At 38.8% G+C, this 23,294-nt stretch overlaps 1 protein-coding gene across 21 annotated transcripts in view; it reads left to right on the top strand.

The window, feature by feature from the left end:
• Nucleotides 1–21,987, top strand: part of NRCAM (neuronal cell adhesion molecule) — a 141,349-nt gene extending 119,362 nt beyond the window's left edge. For 12 of the 21 annotated variants that reach the window (XM_072146901.1, XM_072146892.1, XM_072146905.1 and 9 more), the window contains 6 exons: nucleotides 1,583–1,639; nucleotides 5,338–5,451; nucleotides 8,166–8,315; nucleotides 15,706–15,837; nucleotides 18,820–18,898; nucleotides 19,581–21,987. In XM_072146901.1, the coding sequence (XP_072003002.1) occupies nucleotides 1,583–1,639; nucleotides 5,338–5,451; nucleotides 8,166–8,315; nucleotides 15,706–15,837; nucleotides 18,820–18,898; nucleotides 19,581–19,818 (770 nt within the window). In that variant the 3' untranslated portion in view covers nucleotides 19,819–21,987. The remainder of the gene's footprint in view (nucleotides 1–1,582; nucleotides 1,640–5,337; nucleotides 5,452–8,165; nucleotides 8,316–15,705; nucleotides 15,838–18,819; nucleotides 18,899–19,580) is intronic. The other 9 variants (XM_072146900.1, XM_072146899.1, XM_072146897.1 and 6 more) reach the window with 3 other exon arrangements.
• The last annotated feature ends 1,307 nt before the right edge of the window (nucleotides 21,988–23,294 follow it).

The following is a 23,294-nucleotide window of genomic DNA, read 5'->3' as shown; positions in this document are numbered from 1 at the left end:
GGCTATATACTACAGGGGCTGGCAGGCTATATACTACAGGGGCTGGCAGGCTTTATACTACAGGGGGCTGGCAGGCTATATACTACAGGGGGCTGGCAGGCTATATACTACAGGGGGCTGGCTGGCTATATACTACAGGGGCTGGCAGGCTATATACTACAGGGGACTGGCAACTTATATACTACAGGGGCTGGCAGGCTATATACTACAGAGGCTGGCAGGCTATATACTACAGGAGCTGGCAGGCTGTATACTTCAGGGTCTGGAAGGCTATATACTGGGGGCTGTGACCAATGCACTTTCCACCCTCAGCTTATACTTGAGTCAATGGGTTTTTCCAGTTTTTTGTGTTAAAATTAGGGGTCTCGGCTTATACTCGAGTATATATGGGTAAATATGAGTGCCACAGCAAAGGGTCTGAATACTTATGACAATGTGATGTTTAATAACATAACAAAAATATCTATATTTCTATTTTTTTCTGTTAAGTTGGCGTACAGTGTGTATATTAATGAGCAAAAAAAACCTGTTTTGATCTTACCAATTGGCTGCAATGAAAAAAAGAGGGAAAAATTTAAAGTGGTCTCAATATTTCTGTATATATTCCTGGATTATTAATGTAAAAAGAGCACAGTGTCCCGGCACCATACGACCAAACACTCCTTCTCCGGTCTCCACGGGTGAGGGTCCTGGCAGGTGAGGTGAGCCTAATAGCACAGTCTGATAGGTGGTGCTCAGCTGAAGTAGTATAGCAACATAAATTGATAGGTAAAAGGAAGACGAAGCGGCACTCACCGGTGGCGTGCAGAAAATCCTTTATTAGCGGTGTGTACAAAGGCAGAACGGGGCCTGGCGACGGGCCGTTTCGCGCTAATCTAGCGCATCATCAAGCCGAATGACCCAGGCTTGATTCGGCTTGATGATGCGCTAGATTAGCGCGAAACGGCCCGTCGCCAGGCCCCGTTCTGCCTTTGTACACACCGCTAATAAAGGATTTTCTGCACGCCACCGGTGAGTGCCGCTTCGTCTTCCTTTTACCTATATATTCCTGGATTATGTCTACATATGAGAAAAAAGTAAACTGTTTTAATGGTATATACTATATGTTGTGAATTGTATTATTTGGTATCCTTCTATATATATAAGAACATACAGAACAATCCATTTACCATGCATGCCTGCATACACCTCCACACATATTGCTTTCGAGGTATACTCACATTCGACAGGTAAGCGTAGTGTGTATTTTATTTCATTCATCATTTTGTATTTCATGGTATAACTATGAATAAAGATTCAGTGAGCAATGAAAGGTGTCAAACATGGTAACAATTCACTAGTCGTTCACATTTGAGACATTATCTGAACAATGTGTGATGCATGACTAGATGCCTCTATAGCAGCTGCTATAATTCACTTCACAGCTTTGTAACACTTTAGCTCACTGACTAAGCATGAATTGCATGGATATGTATATTAACAGGTAAGCGTGTGATGTCATTGACAGTAACAAGTCTGATAAAGTGCATTTCTCTCTCTGCTTCTCTCTCTATTTTCCATGCTGGTGCTGGATAAACCTCAGATTCCTATTTTGCCACTTCCACTGTTATGTACACTGTCCATCCAACGCACTTCAGGGGTATTGTCTTGACTTATTCTTCTTCTTGTGTGGTAGATTCTATTGTAGAAATGCGCTAGTTCTGCAGATAGTATGCATGCCAAGTACAGTATTACCAATGGAAAAGTTAAATCCACTAAATGGAATTCAGTTATGCTGATAAGTCCTTCCTGAACAGTTTCTAAAATACAGGCGGTCCCCTACTTAAGAACACCTGACCTACAGACGACCCCTAGTTACAAAAGGGCCACTACATGTTGGTATGCCCCATGGGGAAAGAAAAGAAAACGCCTGCCAGCCACCTCTGATGCAAGGGATCTCCTCAGAGAACAATGGAGAGGAAATTTGAAATATTGAAATTCAGCATATCCAATCGTTTTCCCCCCCTGACTTCAGGTATTGGGGAAAGTTGGTAGACTGCCATTCAGATGGTCATCTGCCTCTGCTGTAACTAGCAGCTAACATGAATGTGATGTCTATAGCCATTCTTACCCTTGTGTCCAAAGAGAAAAATTTCCCCTTTGGTGGATTCAACTTTATATATTAACATTGGGATGTAAACTCCAGAACAGTGTTAAAATATAACATTTAGACATCTGAGCATGTGATATCTGTATTTTTATGTGGTAAATATAGTATGAACATTAAGTGACATGGATCAGACAGGGATATTTCCAGAAGCATGTATTGGCCTTCAAATTCATCTCTAGTAGCACTTGCTCCCTGTCTCTTCAAATTCACAGCAGTATGTAGACTTAATGTCAAAGGTAGAAGAGCAGAAAAGAATGGTAACAGATTTTACTGATACACAGTACAATGCATTGAAATAAAGAAGGCCAAAATACAAGAAAGATACAATGAGGTCAGGGGCGTAACAAAAGGGGTAGCTATAGCAGCTGCTATGGGTTCAGAGTGTCAGGGGCCCTGGCCAAGGGACCTGGCATTCTAAAGAATGGAGGATGTGCACTATTATATGCATATTATGCAGCACATTGTGTGTGTGAGTGTATACATGTATGGATGTGTAAATGTTATGTTATGTGTATATGCTCTATATTTGTTAATATGTGATATATTTATGCTGTATGTGTTTGTATATCTGAGGTGTATATGCTGTGTGTAAATGGATCTGTATCTGCTCTATATGGTTTGTGAATGCTCTATGTGTGTCTGTATATGCTGTAAGAGTCTATATACTGTATTTATGTCTGTATATGCTGTAAGAATGTGTATATGTGATGTGTATATCCTTTGTTACTGGATGTTTGTGTATATACTGGATGTGTTTTTATATGGTGTATGGTGTATGTTATGTATGTATATGGTACTGTATGTATGTATATATGGCATACATATACTGTATGTATGTGTTTATGTTGTATGTATGTATATGTTGTGTTTATACTATGTACATGTGCATATATAGTGATGGGTATTTACTGTATATGTGTATAAGATGAACAAATACTGCATGTGTGTATGTCTAAATATCATGAGTATATACTGTGTACAAGTGCATACATGAATGTTTAAATGTATGTATATGTGAAAAAGTGTATACATTTGTGTGCATGAGTGTATAACTGTATGTATGTGTATAAGTGTAAAAATGTTGTATGAGCGTGTAGATGTTGCAACATGTGAGTTGGGACCTGCCTCTCTTAGTTACGCCCCTAAATGTGGTACAGTTGTAAGCTTAGCATTACATAACAGTGTGTAGGGGGACACAAGTATCATGCTTGGTCACTTATATGTAAACAGATAAGGTGTTATCCAATAAAGTTACCAGTATTTACTGCAATCCAAATATTGCAATCAGTATTTACTGACAATATGAATAACTCATGACATCGCTCACCATGCCAAATTTGTAAGGCAGAAAGTTTTTACAAGTTTTAGAAGGTTTCCTTGTAACTAATCAAACACAGGCGACAGTATAATCTAGTAACACACAGTTGATGATTGTTGTCCATCTAATACAGAACTCTGTAACAACTTCTTGTGGCTAGATTTGCAGAACAGATATCTAAACTCTTTGGAGAACAACTCCACACTGCGCCTCTGCAGTATTAATTAACTTATATACATAGAACCCCCACCCTCTTTATTGATGAATATATTTTACAGTATACCTGTGACACTTTAGAATAGTAGGTTGTTATTTTCCCACAGAGCACAACACTGACTGCAAAAAAATTTCTCCTGAACACAGCCTGTCATAGAACATGTCACAATTTATTAATCAGTTTCATAATCCTTTGTTGTACATGGTTGCATGCAGGTTAACCCTGATTATTACTAAGCACTGATAGTTAGAATTATTAGGAAACTATTCTTGGTAAAGTGACTACTCCTATATAAAATAAGACTCTAGAAAGAAAAGACATTATGCCAAAACATATTTTTTAATAATACAGAATATTGTATGTTATTGATGTATCCTAGCTTGACGTATGCATGCAGCACATGATAGATACAAGACTTGATTTTTGGAGATAGTGGGGCAGATTTATCAAGCAGTCTGAAAGTCAGAATATTTCCAGTTGCCCATGGCAACCAATCACAGCTCAGCTTTAAAATATTCATGAGCACTGGTGAAATGAAAGCTGAGCTGTGATTGGTTGCCATGGGCAACTGGAAATATTCTGACTTTCAGACTGCTTGATAAATCTGCCCCATTAAGTTTATATTTCATAGATTGTGCTAAAAAATAAAAGAAAAAATAAACTAGTAGACCTTATAACATGGGGATAATGTGTCCTTCATATGAATAGATCTGCCCCCACTCCTTTCTATAGGCCAAACCTGTCACCACTAACATGCAGTATAATCTGCAGGAAGGATGATATATAGTCTGATTCAGTATATGTTTTATTATCTACAGTTAGGTCCAGAAATATTTGGACACTGACACACAGGTTTTTTTTAGCCCGTTTACTGAAATATATTCAATTCATTGTTATATAATGGACATTGACATAAAGTCCAGACTTTCAGCTTTCGTTTTAGGGGATTGCTCACCCCTGAGCACGCACAGGCCCGGGAAAGCACTTGTTTGTTTGCAATTGGCCTTAAGCGGATAAAGGACCTGGAGTTGGTTTGAGATGTGGTGCTTGCATCTGAATTGTTTTGTTCATGGTATTAATGTACAGAAGCAAAATTAGAAAAATGTTGTCAGTGTCCAAATATTAATAGACCTAGCTGTACATTTGTGTCTCTTCTGTTTCTATGAAGGTGGCCCCATGATTGACAACCTTAACTACATCCGTGCATGAGTGCATGAAGATGTTAATCACTTGTAGATCCACTTTCTTGACACTTAAGCATAGAAAAATCAGATATTTAAATGTGAATCCAAATTGATACTAAATCTTTTCTTGCAAAAATATGTTTAGCTGCTCTTGCTCTATAATGCCTGTAGCCTACACTGCATTTCATAGTGACAGGTTCACTTTAAAGCTTGACAAAGATGTTTTAAAATCTTTATAACATTTTTCATTTGATTTAATGTTACCGCAAAACAGTCTGCTGGGTTTCCCTAGTTTTACAATCACCCAATGCCGATAACCTTTTTATTCCAATAACCTAAAGGACCAAATACAAATGATTCCAATAGATCTATTTCCATCTCCAGAAATTGAGCACTAAGTAGAGATGCATGTCATCAATTTAGAAATGTTGGTTAAAGATTAATTCTCTTCTTCTCACTCAACATTTAGCTCAGCCAGTTATTCCACTGATCAAGAATATCACTGCTGCGGAAACATCAGCTACTGTCCTCTGGAATTTTGAGAACGTAGATGCCAAGCTCTTTGTTAAATATGTAGAATTGAGTAAGAACCCATTTCAGTAAACTATACATGTAGATTTATGGAGAACCCCTTAAAGTAAAAGTAATTAATAGGGTAATACCATGTTGTATGGAAATTTATATGATCCAATAAGTGATGTCTAAGGATAAAGAGGAACACAAGCTAATGAAAATAATCTCTTTGTCTATTATTTCTATAATGAATTCTGCCCAAAATATTACAATAATATAAAAAATATTCTCAAACTAATCGTATTGCTGGGGTGGTTTCCTTAAAATACAATCACCAGTGACTGAAACACCATTGCCAAATATTAAGTTCAATAGAACATAAAGGAGTCAAAAACAAAAAAAAACAACAACATATTTTCGAATATATTGATTTATATGCTAAATTCTATGCTGAGTTGTCACAGATCAAAAGAATAGAGTAAATAAAATATCACTGATGCCCCAAAAAACCTACATTTCGCAAAACTTGTGTTGAGGAATTTTCATAATAGTATATAAGGCTGGAAAAATATGCAAGTGCTTCAAGTCCAACTTTTAAGAATTAAACAAATGTTTTTTCCCCATAACCCATGATATTGTTACTTTCCAGAAAGGAATCCCGGCTTCTCTTGAACATGTACAGAGATTCTGCCGTAACAACCTCCTGCAGTAAAGTATCCCTGTCTATGTTGATGGTAGAATCGCCTCTCCTCTAGGCGTAGAGGATGCCCCCTTGTCCTGGCCACAGGCCTAGGTATAAAAAGATCTTTGGAGAGATCCTTGTACTGTCCGTTCAGGTATTTGTACATTGTAATGAGGTCTCCCCTCAGCCATCTTTTTTCTAAATGGAATAACCCCAAGTTTAGTAATCTGTCATTGTATTCTAGTCCCCCCATTCCCCTAATAATCCTGGTTGCTCTCCTCTGCACCCGTTCCAGTTCTACTATGTCCTTTTTTAACACTGGTGCCCAAAACTGTACACAATTTTCCATGTGTGGCCTGACCAGTGATTTGTATAAGGGCAAAACTATGTCTTTATCATGAGAATCTATTCCTCTCTTGATACATCCCATAATTTTATTGGCTTTAGCAGCAGCCGCCTGGCTCTGGTCACTAAAATTAAGTTTACAACCCACCGATACCCCCAAGTCTTTTTCAGCTGTAGTTTTGATGTTGTGTAGTTTATGATCTGATGCAATATGAGTCTAAAGGTTTAAAGTCTAGTTTGAACAAAGCCTTTATACTGCTTTTTTACTTACATCTTAATTTAATTTAATTTTGAATTTAACAGCTTGCCCTGCTCTGTAATATGTTGTCCACATTCAGTGGTTTACCAGACACACAACTTCCCATTCTCCTGGAGGTCGGTCATGGGTAACATAGCTTCCAGGTCTCGGAACCTCAGTACCAATAGTCAATCAATAGGAATATTGGATTAGTGCTAAATCAAAGTTTTAGATAAAACTGTTAGAGAGTCCTTCAGGAGGTCAGTTGGGTCTTTCACAACCTCCCGGTCTTCAGGAGTATGGATTGAGCATGGACTTTATTAGAGAAACAGGTAAAGTCCTCCCAGTCCCTGAACTTTTGTGCCATGAATTGTCAGGAAGTTTGGATTGCCCCATTTCTCAGGCCAAGGGGCATTGTACACCAGCCTTAATGTTCAACAGATATATCAGAGGTTATGGAATGGATGAATTGTATACATAGAATTATGTTATAAACTGTGGCAAGATTCTGGCTATAATAAATTTTTCAGCTGCCACCCCTCCACGCCAAAAAAAGTTTAAATTCCTGCCAAGACTAGGACTAGGTGCCAGACTATGCTCAAAAGTGCTCCAGGAAGTTGTATAATGTATAGTCTCCTGGCCACAGACCCCTGGAAACAACCCATTTGTTTTGCCAAGTCCATGCTCAGAGTCCCTGAGCAGGGGATTGAAACTAGAAATGGAATAGGTTTGGGGCTTTGTACGATGGCATCCTTGCTGTAACAGCATAAAAAGTATCCAGCTCCATGAAGGTGCCTGTTCCCCCAAGGCTAAATCAAGACCCCTGGAGGGCAGCTACTTTTTGAAAGCCTCCTTGTTTTGGCAGAAATTCTGTCTCAACCATAATGAAAAGCCAGGTCATTTCGGAAAGGACTCCAGGAGATTGGCCAATTTCGATTCAGACCACAAAATGTTTTGGGAAAATCTACTGGATGAGTCACTTTATGTATTATTATTTACAACTTTTCAGCCTATTACTTTTTCATTGGTTATTTATTTTTTAGTTATCTTTTGATCTGTGACAAGTGGGCATTACATTTTTGTATGTCTTGAATACATCAGAAAAGATTTTATGTTTCTGGTACAACTTATTTTGTGGCTTTGAAATGAGGCATTTAAAGCTCCTTTAATGTAGTTGGTAGTACATACAAAAGCTTAAAATGTAGTATTTTTCTGAAAAGGCTGGAAGCTGTTGGGCCACAAAACAGAATCTTACCAGCCCTAGTTCTCATCTGGACATCCAATGCAAATACGCAGTGAATTGCAGTTCATATGTAAACGTGTATTGAGTGCATCTAATCTAAGACTCCTAGCACCCCCCCTCACATTTACCGAGTGTCTATATATTCAAACTGTAAACTGGCATAAAGGTTTCCTTGCATGCTTCTTCAGTGAATTGATCAGAACCTACAAGCAACTACTATCTTGCTATGGATACTGAAAAAAGTTATTCCTATGTTGTTGTCTGAAATTCTTCTAGACAAAGAAGACTGGAAAGAGGAAACTATAAACGGTACTCGAAGCATCTTTGTGTTAAAGGGTTTATCTCCTGGAACATCTTATAGAGTTCGGGTTTATTCTGATGATCTCACAGATTTGTATTCAGAAGAAACTTTTCAGACAGGTCCAGGTGAGGCATTTGTGCAGCAACTCCTGTGCCTCACACAAATTTTTTAGGGACTCCTCTATGATTGTGGGTGGGCTAAGAATGTTTTCTTTTCATGATTTCAAAGAAAGTGTCAATACAGATGTGTCCTTCCTTTTGGTTATACGTATCTCAAAATGAGTGTCCGAATATTATATTGTAATACTTGGTCAGGTGGTTTTATGTTATACGTTGCATCCAATGAATGTGATATGAGCTGCGGCCTGCTTCAGGCGTTTTTTTTTACATGGCTGCTGTAGATCAGCTCTAAACACACCCAGTTTTGGCATAACAAAATCCTAAATATGTGAACCAGTGAAAAGTCACCTGTTTGGTTTTGGACCCATAAGATGTGGGCACTCTCTGCTCACAGTCTTTGTGCCATGTGCCGATGACAATGGAAATATAGGCAGGAATCAGGCACATCAGCCATGTGTGTGAGCCCATTGAACTGAATGGGGTTTTATGCTAGCCGTTGATACAACAGCTTGTGCATGGCAAAAAACTACACTGTGTGCATGTAGTCTTGGAAACATAAGTTTTAGTCACTTCTGGAATAAATTATTGGTCACATGAGGGACAACCAGTGTTGCTATTCATCAATACTAAGCTGTTAATTTAATGTATACTGCTAAGTAAAGGAATCACCTATTACAAAATTATTTTACTCCATAAATGTATACAGTAGTGCACTGATACAATGAAGTAGGATGTATTAGCACACAATTGCACCTGATAGATATATTATGTACAAGGGTTCAGAAGTGTCAGAGACATGAATGGCAAAAAAATAAATTGCCCGGGAAAAAAAATCAAGTTAGAAAAGTAATGGTGGTTAATTGTGAAAGATCAATATAAACAACAAAAAGGGACAGACACTACCAATGTAAACCACTAGTGGAGAAGTCCCCTCATCCTATTGACCATATAGACACAGAAACAGATGGATGCGTATGTTGGACTTAAAAATAATGCAATTTTTAATTATGAAATAGAACACATAAGCAAAAAACAGGACACAAAGGTATTAACCCCTTAACGCTGAAGCCACTTTTCACCTTCCTGACACGGACCATTTTTTAAAATCTGACATGTGTCTATTTAAGTGGTTATAACTTTGGAACGCTTTAACATATCCAGTTGATTTTGAGATTGTTTTTTCGTGACACATTGTACTTCATGCTGGTTGAGAAATTTAATAAATATATTTAGTATTTATTTATGAAATAAATGGAAATTTGGCAAAAATTTTGAAAAAAACAATGTTTTCCAAATTCAAAATTTTCTACTTTTTGGAAAGTTGGTCATATCACTAAAATAACTTGATAACTAACATTTTCCATATGTCTGCTTTAACTTGGCATCATTTTTCAAACATCTTTTCCTTTATTTTGGATGTTAGGAGGCTTATAACTTTAGGTGCAATTTTTCAGATTTTCACGAAAATCATCAAAATCTACTTTTGGAGGGTCAATTTAGTTAGAAGTGACTTTATAAGGCCCACATGACAGAAACCCCCCACAAATGACACCATTTTAGAAACTACACCCCTCAAAATATTCAAAACAACCTTTGGGAATTTTGTTAACCCTTTGAGCGTTTCATGAGCGTGAAAGATAAATGAAAGTGAAATTAGAGAAATGTAATTTTATCTTACTATAGATTCATTGAACACTAAAATTTGCACCTTCACAATGGGTTAAAAAGGAAAATGCATTTTACAATGTTGAGGGCAATTCCTCTTGAGTATGCCAACACCCATTTTGTCACTGTACCCTGCTGTACGGGCACAGGGGGGCACTTGGAATGGAAAGAGCGTTGTTTCGTTTTTGCAGGGTAAATATGGCTGAAAAAGTTTACATGTGTCAGGATGCATTTGGAGAGCCATAGTGGTACCAAAACAGAGGAAAGCCCCAACATGAGACACCATTTTGGAAAGTACACCCCTTGGAGAGTTTAGCAACTTGTAATTTGTGTATTTTCCCCAACAGGTGTTTGATTCAATTAGGCCCCAAAAGGGAAAAAAGGTGAAAATTTTCTCAAAAAAGTCACTTTTACCCCAAATTTTTGTAAGCCACAAGGGATAAAAGATGAAACAACCCCATAAATGTGTAAAACTATTTCTCCTAAGCACAGAACTGCACCACTTTTGCATATAAAGTGTTGTATGGGTGCACAGTAGGGCTCAGAAGGGAAAGAGGGGCTTTGGCCTTTTAGAAGCCAGATTTGACAATCATCCTTTACATGTGTCAGGATGCATTTGGAGAGCCCTAGTGGTACCAAAACAGAGGGGAACCCCAACAAGTGTCACCATTTTGGAAAGTTCACCCTTTGGAGAATTCAGAAAGGTGTAATATGTGTATTTACCCCTACAGGTGTTTGCTTCAATTAGATCCCTAAAAGGAAAAAGGTGAACATTTTCCCAAAAAAGTCACTTTTACAGCTAATTTTTGTATCCCATAAGGCATTAAAGATGAAACAACCCCAAAAAATGTGTACTAGCATTTCTCCCGAGTATAAAATTGCCCCACACATGCAAATAAAATGTTGTATGGGTACGCAGTGAAGCTCAGAAGGGAAAGAGGGGCGTTGGCCTTTTAGAAGCCAAATTTGACAGACATCCTTTACATGTGTCAGGATGCATTTAGAGAGCCGTAGTGGTACCAAAACAGAGGGGAACCCCAACAAGTGTCACCATTTTGGAAAGCACACCCCTTAGAGAATTTAGCAAGGTGTAATATGTGTATTTGTCTGTAAAGGTGTTTGATTTAATTAGGACTTAAATAGATAAAAGGTGAACATTTTCTTATAAAGGTCATTTTACTCCTAATTTTATATAGCCACAAGGGATAAAAAAATGTAATAACCCCCCAAAATGTGTAAACCTATTTCTCTCGAGTGTAGAAGTACCCCACATGTGTATATAAAATGTTGTATGGGCGCACAGTAAAAGGAAAGGGGAATGTTTGCCTTTTAGAAGCCAAATTTGACAGAAATGTTTGACATGCATTTGGAGAACCCTAGTGGTATAAAACAGATAAGAATCCGAAAAGTGACCCTAATCTTTGAATGCACACCCCTTAGAGAATTTTGCAATGTGTAATATATGTATTTGCCCCTACAGGTGAATGATCCAATTAGGCCCGAATCATTAAAAAGGTGAAAATTTTCCTATAAATGTCACTTTACCCCTAATTTATGTAAGCCACAAGGGATAATATATTAAATAACCCCAAAAAAGGTGTAAAACTATTTCTCCCGAGTGTAGAAGTACCCCACATGTGCATATAAAATACTTTATGGGCGCACAGTAGAGGAAAAGAGGGATGTTTGTCTTTTAGAGGCCAAATTTGTAAGAAATCCTTCACATGTGTCAGGATACATTTGGAGAGCCGTAGTGGTACCAAAACAGAGGAAAACCCGAAAAGTGACCATAATTGTTGAATGTACACCCCTTGGGGAATATAGCAAGGTGTAATATGTGGTGTAGTGTAATACACGTGGTGAAATGAGCATTTTGAACATATACGTGGTTTCCAAATATGATGTGCAATGGAGTCCAAGATGGAAATTGCAATTATTTCTGGAAAGTTCAGTGCCCGTTATGTGGCGCCCCTTATGAAATAATGGAGGGTTATAGGGAGCAACGGGACATAACAGTTGTTACAATTATTCATTTTACCGAAATTAATTCACAACAGGTTGGGCGTAAATTGTGAATGTCTAGTGTATAAGGAGGTAGAATATACCAGGGGACCAACTAAACTTTTGTCACTCTGGAGGTGTCGCAGGTCTCTTAGTAGTATGTAGTGTCCATCCTAACTTCTCTTTTGGAACAGACTCTTTATTGAGTCCTACCATTAGAAGCAGCAGAATTCACCGGGAAAATGCTGTCCTGGCAAAACACAGGAACATCTAAACCAGAGGTACTGGGGCCCTGTCCTTCTTGTCCCAATATTAGTTTCCTAATATCTTCCTCTTGAAAACAGAGAAATGATACGGCAGGACCTGCACATTGGAACAGCTCGTAAGAGTTGTACAGCGTAATCTGTACAATGTGCATGGCCAGCACTTTTGTACCATATCTTGGTTTTTCGTAGGGAAATTATCGCCAAGTGTTGCTCTTATTCACCCTAGCGATGCCCATTGTGACGAATATTGCTGCTTTTGGCTGGACCATATCGACCAGCAAATAGCGGCAAACATGGACAGAGGGGGGCAACAAAACCCCTCTGGACCGCAAGGCAAAATTGGTGGCTGTCAGGAACAGCCGCCACTCTGCCCCGATCACCGTGTCTACAGACATGGTGACCGGTATTACTGACGTCATAAGTAAATTCGCTGCTATTGGCTTGTCTGAATCGATGAGCCAATAGCAGCGATAATAAACTGGGGGTGTGTGGGGGGGACGTAACCCTTCTGGTCCATGGGGCAGGATGGATGGCTGTCAGGAACAGCCGCCGTCTTACCCCGATCAGTGAACAGCCGCCGTCTTACCCTGACCGGTGTTGGAAAGTCACTACCCGCCGCACCGTTCTATAACAACGCTCGTTGGGAATAGGCTATACAATCTTTATTTATTTTTTTAAGCAATTTAGACAAATAAGGGCTTATTTTTTGCGAGACGAGATGCACTGTAAAAAAAACCTTAATTTTAGTGGGTTTTTAGCTTATTGAAGAAATTTTATTAACTTTTTACGTGTGGAGGAAAATAAAATCATCAATTCTTGTTTTGGATTTTTAGCATTTTTTTGGGGGGTTGTTCACTGTAGCATAACAATAATATATTATCTTTATTCTACGGATCACTACGATTACGGTGATACCTCATTTATATAGTTTTATTTATATTTGTCCAATTTTATTGAAGGAAAACTAGAATAGAAAAAATTTCATTTGTTTTAGTATTGCCATTTTTATAGTGGCATAATTATAGTATTTTTTGGTTTACGGAGCTGGTTGTAAGCTTATTTTTTGCGTGACAAGTTGCTCTTTTTATCGGTATCATTTTGGTGCTTGTAACTTTTTCGGATCACTTTTTAGAACATTTTTTGTAAAGCAATTTGATAAAAAGTTTTAATTTTTGGCACGTTTTTGGGTTTTTTTTTTTACCACGTTCATCGAGCGTGTCCAATTATGATTAGGATTTATTGTACAGATTGTTACGGACGCGGCGATACCAAATAAGTGGGGTTTTTTCGTGATTTAGTGTTTTTTATACTTTATTACTTGTGTAAAGGGAAATGTGGTGTTTGGGGGGACTTTCACTTTCTTTTATTATTTATTTTTACTGTAAAAAACCTTTATTTATTTATTTTTCCTTTTTTTACAGTTAATGACATCTAAGCTTGAACAAGTGATCTTCTGATCACTTGTTCAAGCTTTTTTTTACAGGTTACACAGTGCAATACAGATGTATTGCACTGTGTAATGTAAGACACTGAGCATGCTGCGCATGCCCAGTGTCTTACAGCCGGGTCCTGCCAGGAGGCACGGACCCGGCACCGAGAGGAGGATCGCGCAGCCCCGGGCACCGGCAGTCCCGGGGCTGCGATCGGAGGAGCGGACCCCCCCGGTAAGCGCCGCGGGGGGGTCCGATTCGCATTGAAATAGGTTTAAATGCCTCTGACACGCCGCGGGCAGCGCGACCGCGGCGTGTTAGGGGTTAACACCCGCGATCGGAGAAATCTCCGATCGCGGGTGTTAGAGGCGGGTGTCAGCTATAACATATAGCCGACACCCGCAGCTTCTGGCCCCGGCTCCGTTCAGGAGCCGGGGCCAGAAGCTTGACGTAATAGTACTGCATTTTGCGGGAACGCACCTCCCGCGATGCAGTACTATTACGTCAAATGTCGGGAAGGGGTTAAAAACACTTAAAGTTACACCAGGAAGGTGTACAAGGCTACCCCGGGTCAGAATATGACCACGTACTCCCTAGCTTAATCTACCATAAGGTACAAAAACCATGTAATAATATAAGCCAAGTGCTTGCTGAGGTAGAAAGGTACGAAACACTGATCCAAACTACCCGCCCTGTTGATACAATACCCAACCGGGTTATCTTGGTGAATCCATATGGAAAGGGCTGTGGGCAAAGAGAGCCAGGGAGGCGGTGAACCCGTGAACCTGTAACCGTAAAAGATCCTTACAGTTGAAAAAGTCCAACTGTATGGCTGTGAAGCAATTGTGAAGGCATATAAATACTCCTTAGAGATTATGGGACAAATGTTCACTTTTTAATAAAGTATAAAAAATGTTTTACTTAAATGTTAGGTGTACATATACATGTTGTTTTCACCTGTGGTCAGATCGGATGTGTGCAAGGACCATAATTAATAATTGTTAATTATTAATTGTTAAGATTTCATCTTCATATAGTAGAGGTTGTAAGGCTTACGCACTGAGGCAAATTTAACATTTACAACTAATATTTAGACATTGTGAAGGAAAGAAGCATGAAATGTGTGACATCATTATTGACCTGTGTTGCTTTTTGACTAATGTTTGTTTGCTGTTGGATAGAGTTTTAAAGAATTTACATAATTTTTAAAAGGAACTTGACATCAGTGGCCTATATGTAACAGGGGACAGGTTCCCAAAGACACAGTACTGTATATTCCTGACATGTTTTTTTTTTAAAAAGCTCTGCATTATATGGTTTGTGAAATAAACAATATAAAACTTTACCTGGCTCCCTGCCACATGCCAAATTCTTCAGCTGAGTCCAGGAGAGGGGGGTAGCGTTTCAAATCCTAACATCCCTCCTCCCTTCAGCCAGCTCCTCACTCCTCCAGCCCCTCCTAAATACTCTCTCCTCCGACCTTCTCCTGATGATGTTGGCTCTCCATAGCAAACTATTCTGGCACTTGCATGTGAGCCTACTCCATCCCTCATGCGTACTGATAATGGAGGCACAGTGAGCCGCCTTCACTGTGCATGCCGAGGGGAGAGGCCTCACCAGAGGGAGGATGTAGAAGGGTGTGGAGGAGTAAGGATCTTGATTATGTAAGGAGGGATGCAAAAGAGCAGACAAATGTTAAGATGTGAAATGTCACATCTGTGACTCAGCTGAAGAATCTGGCAGAAATCCAGGTAAAGTTTCATATAGTTTATTTGACAAACCATTTAAAACCATTTATTCATCAATTTTCCTTATTGCTTTGGAACTTGCATGTTTAGAAATCTTACAAAAATTTTACAAACTATTTCTGTTGTAGTGTTTCGTTGGATTTATTGCATGTCATGCATTTGTATTGTTCTTTAGGAAAACAATAAACGAGGAGGAAATTTTTTTATCTCTTTTATTTTAAATAAAATCTAGCCTTTCATTTTTTTTTGTATTAATTATCAATGATATGTCCTTCTAATTTTCTAGCCATGGCCAGTCGACAGGTTGACATAGCTACACAGGGATGGTTTATTGGCCTGATGTGTGCCGTTGCCCTGCTTATTTTAGTTCTGCTCATTGTTTGTTTTATACGAAGAAATAAAGGTGGAAAATATCCAGGTAAGAGAAGATTTATTTTCCTATATGATTTATGACTTCAGGACTGTAAACATGAATGATGGCACAATTTCCTTTTTGAGGACTTTTGACTAAACAAAATGAAGGCAGAAAAGGAATGTTAACAGAAACATCTGTGAGAAAACTATCCTGATATCTTAGTGAAAATAACTTATTTGGCTTCTCCTCATAGGTTATAAACACTCACTTAACCCCTTTCCGACGCGCACCGTAAGCAAAGGCTTACCGGTAACACCCGCGATCGGTACTAGCACAGATCGTGGGTGTTCTCACCTCGATCGCCGCCAGCAATGCTGCTAACGGGCTTCAAAAAGACGGCGGGGCATGGGCACTGCCATCTTGCCGCGGATCGTTACTCCCCGCTGACGTCACGGGGAGTGGCGATCCGTCGTCATGGTAGCCTCGGGTGTTCCGAATAACCGAGGCTACTTCGTTTTAACCCATTCATTACAATGTGCTAATTGCACATTGAAAATGAATGCAGAGGAAAATCCACATATACTGCCATACTGCAGTATGGCAGTATATGGTAGAATCGATCAGACAGCCTAGGGTTAGAGTAGTAAAAGTAAAAAGAAAAAAAAAGTTAAAAAATAAATTATAATAAAAAAAATAAATTCAAATGACCCCCCCTTTCCCTAGAACTGATATAAATATAAATAAACAGTAAAAATCATAAACACATTAGATATCACCACGTCCGAAAATGTCCGATCTATCAAAATATAATAACGATTTTTCACTGCGTTTAACCCCGTAACGGAAAATAGCGTCCAAAGTCGAAAATGGCATTTTTTTGCCATTTTGAAAAATCGAAAAAAATGTATAAAAAGTGATCAAAAGGTCGCACAGTCCTAAGAATTATAGCAATGAAACCGCCATCAAAATTCACAAAAAATTACATTACCCACAGCTCCATACACCAAAGTATGAAAAAGTTATTGGCGCCATAAGATGGCAAAATCAAAAAAAAAAATTTGTACAGGAGGTTTTAGTTTTTTTAAATGTATGAAAATATTATAAAACCTATACAAATTTGGTATCCACGCGATCGCACCGACCCAAAGAATAAAGTAGACATGTCATTTGGGGCGCACAGTGAAAGCTGTAAAATCCAAGCCCACAAGGAAACATCGCAAATGTGTTTTTTTTACCATTTTCACTGCATTTGTAATTTTTTTTCCTGCTTCCCAGTACACGGCATGGAATATTCAATACCGTCACTATAAAGTGTAATTTGTTACGCAGAAAATAAGCCACCAGAGAGCTCTTTATGTGGAAAAATAAAAAAGTTATAGATTTTTGAAGGTGGTGAGTGAAAAATGGAAGTGAAAAAACTAGAAAAAGCCAAGTCGTTAAGGGGTGAAAGGGAACCAGGATTGTCGATGCTATGCTGACTGTTACAATGCATGCATCAGCATTCTGAATCATTTCAGTAGTTTATAATAGTTTGATTTACATTACCTGACTCCCTGCCAGGAGCATATGGTGGGTCCCAGGAGAGGGGCAGCTGCAGCCTGTGTGTGCCTATATTTCCTCAGGCATATTTCTCCTCCTCCACACCATCCCCCTCCCACATGAGTTTGAGTCACATGGGTTTGACAGAGAGATGACTGACAGAGGCACGCACAGGCTGCAGCTGCCCTTTGCACAGGACTCACCACATGCTACTGGCAGTGAGTCAGATAATGTGAAATAAACTACTGAATAAAGTACTGAAATGATACAGAATGCTGACAAAGGTATTTTAAATATCAGCATGATATTCTCTATTGTAATCACATTCCTTGCAATAGGTTTGCTTTAAGCATAAGAAAAGAAAGATAATAGATATAAAGTAAGCTCAATCAGTAAGCTTCTCTCATGATTTTTCTGCAAATAGAACAAGCAAGCCTGTAATGAGCAACAAAAAATTGCGTGGTGCTGCACCTTCCCTCTTATGAGCTGTCCTTAACGGTCCTAGATGGAACTAGCAAACATCCACTATTCAATAATCCAGTAGAAGAAACTCTTTTGTGACCGGAGCTCAAAAAAGAAAAAGACGATCCATGTAGGTTTCCTCCTTATTTGTGCACCAAACACAAGGGATCACTTTCAGGGATAAGTCACCATTCAGACCAGAAACCGTCAATCTTTTCACTCCTGTCCTAGTCTCCTCCACTCACTGTATATAAGAGACATATCCAGACATAGTGTAGACAGTTTCAAACTTTTAAAACTTTTATTTCCAGTTCTACTCACATATGTAGATAAAAAATGCGCATATCACAAATAACTCCACGAGGACGCCAATCCTTGCCCGACCCAGGGTTTCGCCTCTGTGCTTCTTCTGGGGCATCTAAAGCCTATAATGAGTGAGAGGAGAAGCCTCTACAGAGAAACCAAACTAAGATTTTTATAAAAACCTAGTAAGGGAAATGATTTTTAGGCCATAATATATGCATGAATATAATAAGAAAAAATAGAAAAAAAAATTCATATAAATAGAATGACGAGAACATACTACTGTTGTATATGATTTGATAAGATAATTTTTTCCCTCCAATGTGCTCTGTGTTATGTGTTGTATGCATCAGGGCCAGCTCCAGGTTTCAGTAGGCCCCTAGGCAACAGAGCCTCAATTGGCCCATTTGCAGTGAAGTCATTTGGTGGCATTAAAAATTCAAAAACTTACTAAAATATTCCTAGTTTATAATTCCCAAACAGCCCTGTCGTGGTTTTTTTTTATATACAACCCCCTCATAGTTTAATTATATACACTCCCCCATGGATTCAATATATACTACTCTCCTCACCAAGTGCTGCCAGGCTGCTGTGGACTGAGATTTGGCTGTGTGGGCCCCTCTGTCTGCTCTGGGTCCCGTTACTTGCCTGGGCACACCTGGTACTGGAGCAGGCCCAAGTATACATGCAACCTGTGATTCATCCAATGATTTTGTTAATTCCATTTTTTCATATAAATAGTTAAAGAAAAGGAGGATGCCCATGCCGATCCTGAAATACAGCCCATGAAAGAGGATGATGGAACATTTGGTGAATACAGGTAAGGAATTTGTCCTGGCACAAATACTTGCCCTTGTATTAATTGCATGGATGTGCTTAAGAACATTAACTTATCACTGCAAAGTCTTACTGAGATAGTCGTATGCATTAAGCATTACATTGCTCATTATAGATACAGCTTATTTCTTCATTACATGGTTTCTTTACCCCATTACGACCAGAGTCAAACGTTCATGAAGTTGTGTATCAGGACTGCTGTATTATACAGCCGGGACCTGCTACTAGCCGCAGCGATCATGTCACTCCATTACAATCTGCCAGAGTAGTAGTATGTTCTCAATATACAGTTATTTTGCAGTATATTAAATAAGCTATCAGACCCCTAGGGTTCAAGTACCTGAGATAGGGACTGAAATAATTGTAAAAAAAAAATTATTTTAAAAAGTGAAAATCCAAAAAACACCCGTAAAAACAATGTCCATCAGAAAGTGATGCTGGTGTGTTTTTTGCCCACCACATATGTATTTTTCTTAGGTTCTCAGTACATGGCACAGAATATTAAAAGGTGCCACTAGAAAGAACAACAGTCAGTTTTGAAAATAGATTACACCATTTATGAGCTCTCTGTCCAGTGCAACCATGCAGGCCTGATATTGTAATAACTGTGTGACAAATATGATCTTGAAATGTTCTACATTCCTAAACTCCTATTTCTCCCACAGTGATGCAGAAGACCACAAACCACTTAAAAAAGGAAGCCGTACCCCATCAGACAGAACTGTGAAAAAAGAAGACAGTGATGACAGTTTAGTGGATTATGGAGAAGGAGTAAATGGGCAGTTTAATGAAGATGGCTCCTTCATTGGACAATATAGTGGCAAAAAAGAAAAAGAACCTGTAGAAGGCAACGAAAGCTCAGAGGCCCCATCTCCTGTCAACGCCATGAATTCCTTTGTGTAGTCATCATTCAGTGGTCATATTCTCTTTTGCAAGCTGCCACGTTCCATTCACTGCACTCAGCTTCATTCAATGGTCCACATGACGTAGGATATTCATACGTTGAACAGTACTTTCTAAATGCAAGCTCTTGTACGTGGTACTGGATGTTGGTGTTATGGTACAACATGTTCATCTTTCTGTTCTGGGTGTATTGTTTTCCTACAAGGTGCAGAAACATTGCACAGAATCTACAATGTAGCAAAATGAAGTTATCCTGAGGTCCTGTCTCTTTTATAAACCCGTTTTGCATGAAACAACCCACATTTCACTTACCAACCAGTGTGTGTAGACCATGGTTTGGTCCTTTGTTATGCAGTCCTTGGTCAGACACCTGGGTATAGAGTCTGTTTATTTTGTCAGTATTATTGTAGTGTAACAGTGTGTAGAACTTCAATGTCTATGTGGACATTGCTGGTGAAGTTGGTGAATTTTTCTTGTATACCCTAGCTACAAGACAAGACTAAATATATGTACACGGCGGTTAAATAATTTAAGTATGACAATTGCATTTTCCGATGTTTACTCAGACCCAAATATATGCTATTTGCTCCCATTACTTTATAGCATTTCCACTTATCAAGTATTATATGTACAGTGTTGTAATTTGTACACCATGTATAAATCAGGCTGTATAGATTCCATAGAGTGATTAGCTTTGCAATGCATTCTGGGATTTGTATTTGTCACTGATGGGACAGTGGAAGACCAACTGGCTTCATGAACCCCCATGCATATTTTTCAGTGCCTTTATTTGATATGCATTCCATGATGCAATGCTCAGCTGGATATGTTGGCACAGTAAAGATTGATGACTGACGAACTACAGTATCGTTTTTGCCAAAAATGTAAATTGTGTAAATGATAAAGACATTATAAAAAAGCACTATTGGAGGGAAAAAAAACTTTATTGTAAAATGAAATTGTCTATATGCTGCTGCTGCTCCATTGGTAAGTCACATTGCAATGAACCGCAAGGAGTGCTAGCACAATCCCGGATGACATAGAGAAATGAAAGCACAGCATGCACTGAATCCATATATCGCCTAGAAATGAGCCCCTCCGCTTCTCACTGGGTGTCTCAGTGAATATCGGCACAAGGACTTGTACACAAATATCTACTTCAGATCCTATTAGAGCTAAGGAACAAAAACCAGAATGAAATCCTGCGAAAAAGAACGCTCCTCTTAGAATGGATGGACACAACATATTTATCTTGACTACTATTCCAATACTGTGGTTTAGCTTCATATGAAATTATATAACAGCCTATGGTTGAAGCAATGCTCAGTTTCATTTGCCAATATATTGCATTTTCATAACTTGCATCAAGTTTAATTTTAAGTGAGCTTTTATATGTAGATATTTTGTTCAATTTGTAAATATACAGAAAGATTAGATGCATTTATGCTTGTAGATGTTACAAAGAAATAAAGCAAAGGTTATGTAGTACTGTGTAAGAAGAAATATAGCCAATGGAGTGCATGGTGTTTTCAAGGCATCTACTGAAATGCATAGATTTTGCTGTGAAATGACATAGTGAACTATTGTATTTACTGCAGACTTCTTTAACTTGTGCCAGTATGTTACATTTGCCATTCCTCTTCTCAGACAGTATAGGAATAAAGCACAAGTCTGGCAGCTGTGCATATACACTCCTGTTCCTTCCTTCACTTATATTCCGTATCAGTTCTTGGGATTTTACAACATATTTTGGTGTCTCAATGGGACCCGAAGGAGCTCAAATATACTATAAAATTAATTTTCAAAGCACAACTTGGCAGTATCCGGTGATAAAGAGACTTCAATAGCTTAGCAGTAGCTGTGATGGTCTTTTATCAAGGGGCAAATCACTGTGACATAATTCTGTGTTGTGTCAATTTATATAGCAAAAGATGTGTCTGCTTGTCAAGGTCACCTGTCTACGTCCTTAACGGTAGCATATTCTTCATATTGGGACTCTGCTGTGCTTTATAATTGACACAAGAGAGCATGAGAATTGTGCCTTAGTCCTTGATCAATGACCTCCGGACAAGTAACACATGCTAACAAAAGCTGTGCATGTTATGGTTCACCTGCAGACTCTCTTGTGTACAAAACATTTTCTATATTAATAAATGTATTCAACTTTCAGCTGTCTTATCTTTGAATATTTTTTGCCCATTTTCTTTGGTTCAGGTTGTGCGCTTTTATTTATTGATGTGTGTGTGTGTCAGGATATGGTCACTTCTTAAAGGGGTTGGCCACTTTACCTCATATTTTTCGTAATCTATGTGTAGGGGAAATTAGGCATTTTGAGAATATACATCTATAAATTGTTCTGCTCTGCTTTTTTGATATGTAAGTTTAAGCCTGCTGTCATTTACCTCAACAACCAGACATTCCTGTCCATAAAAAGGCCGCAAATGGAGGGTCATGTGAATACTGTCAGTCCATGAGCATTCGCCCTGCCAGGAATATGACAGTATTCATGAATATATGATTAAGGTCAAAGCAGGGCAATTCCTCATGGACAGTTCTGATCACATGACCCTCCATGGAGGTAAAAGACAGGAGGCTTCACTTTACATATCACTTGTTGCAGAACTTTTAATGGATGTACAGTTAGGGCCAGAGATATTTGGACAGTGACACAAGTTTTAGCTGTTTACAAAAACATGTTCAGAAATACAATTATATATATAATATGGGCTGAAAGTGCACACTCCCAGCTGCAATATGAGAGTTTCCACATCCAAATCGGAGAAAGGGTTTAGGAATCATAGCTCTGTAATGCATAGCCTCCTCTTTTTCAAGGGACCAAAAGTAATTGGACAATGGACTCTAAGGGCTGCAATTAACTCTGAAGGCGTCTCCCTCGGATGACAACAGTGGTGGATGATCGCCGCATACTTTCTTTGGTGAAGAAGAACCCGTTCACAACATAAACTGAAGTCCAGAACACTCTCAGTGAAGTAGGTGTATCTGTCTCTAAGTCAACAGTAAAGAGAAGACTCCATGAAAGTAAATACAAAGGGTTCACATCTAGATGCCAACCATTCATCAATTCCAAAAATAGACAGGCCAGAGTTAAATTTGCCGAAAAACACCTCAAGAAGCCAGCTCAGTTCTGGAAAAGTATTCTATGGACAGATGAGACAAAGATCAACCTGTACCAGAATGATGGGAAGAAAAAAGTTTGGAGAAGAAAGGGAACGGGAAATGATCCAAGGCACACCACATCCTCTGTAAAACATGGTGGAGGCAACGTGATGGCATGGGCATGCATGGCTTTCAATGGCACTGGGTCACTTGTGTTTATTGATGACATAACAGCCAACAAGAGTAGCCGGATGAATTCTGAAGTGTACCGGGATATACTTTCAGCCCAGATTCAGCCAAATGTTGCAAAGTTGATCGGATGGCGCTTCATAGTACAGATGGACAATGACCCCAAGCAT

Source organism: Engystomops pustulosus, chromosome 4, assembly GCF_040894005.1.
Source record: "Engystomops pustulosus chromosome 4, aEngPut4.maternal, whole genome shotgun sequence".
NCBI lineage: Eukaryota > Metazoa > Chordata > Amphibia > Anura > Leptodactylidae > Engystomops > Engystomops pustulosus.
Note: the sequence above shows the minus strand (reverse complement) of the source record. Positions and strands in the feature narration are given on the sequence as shown.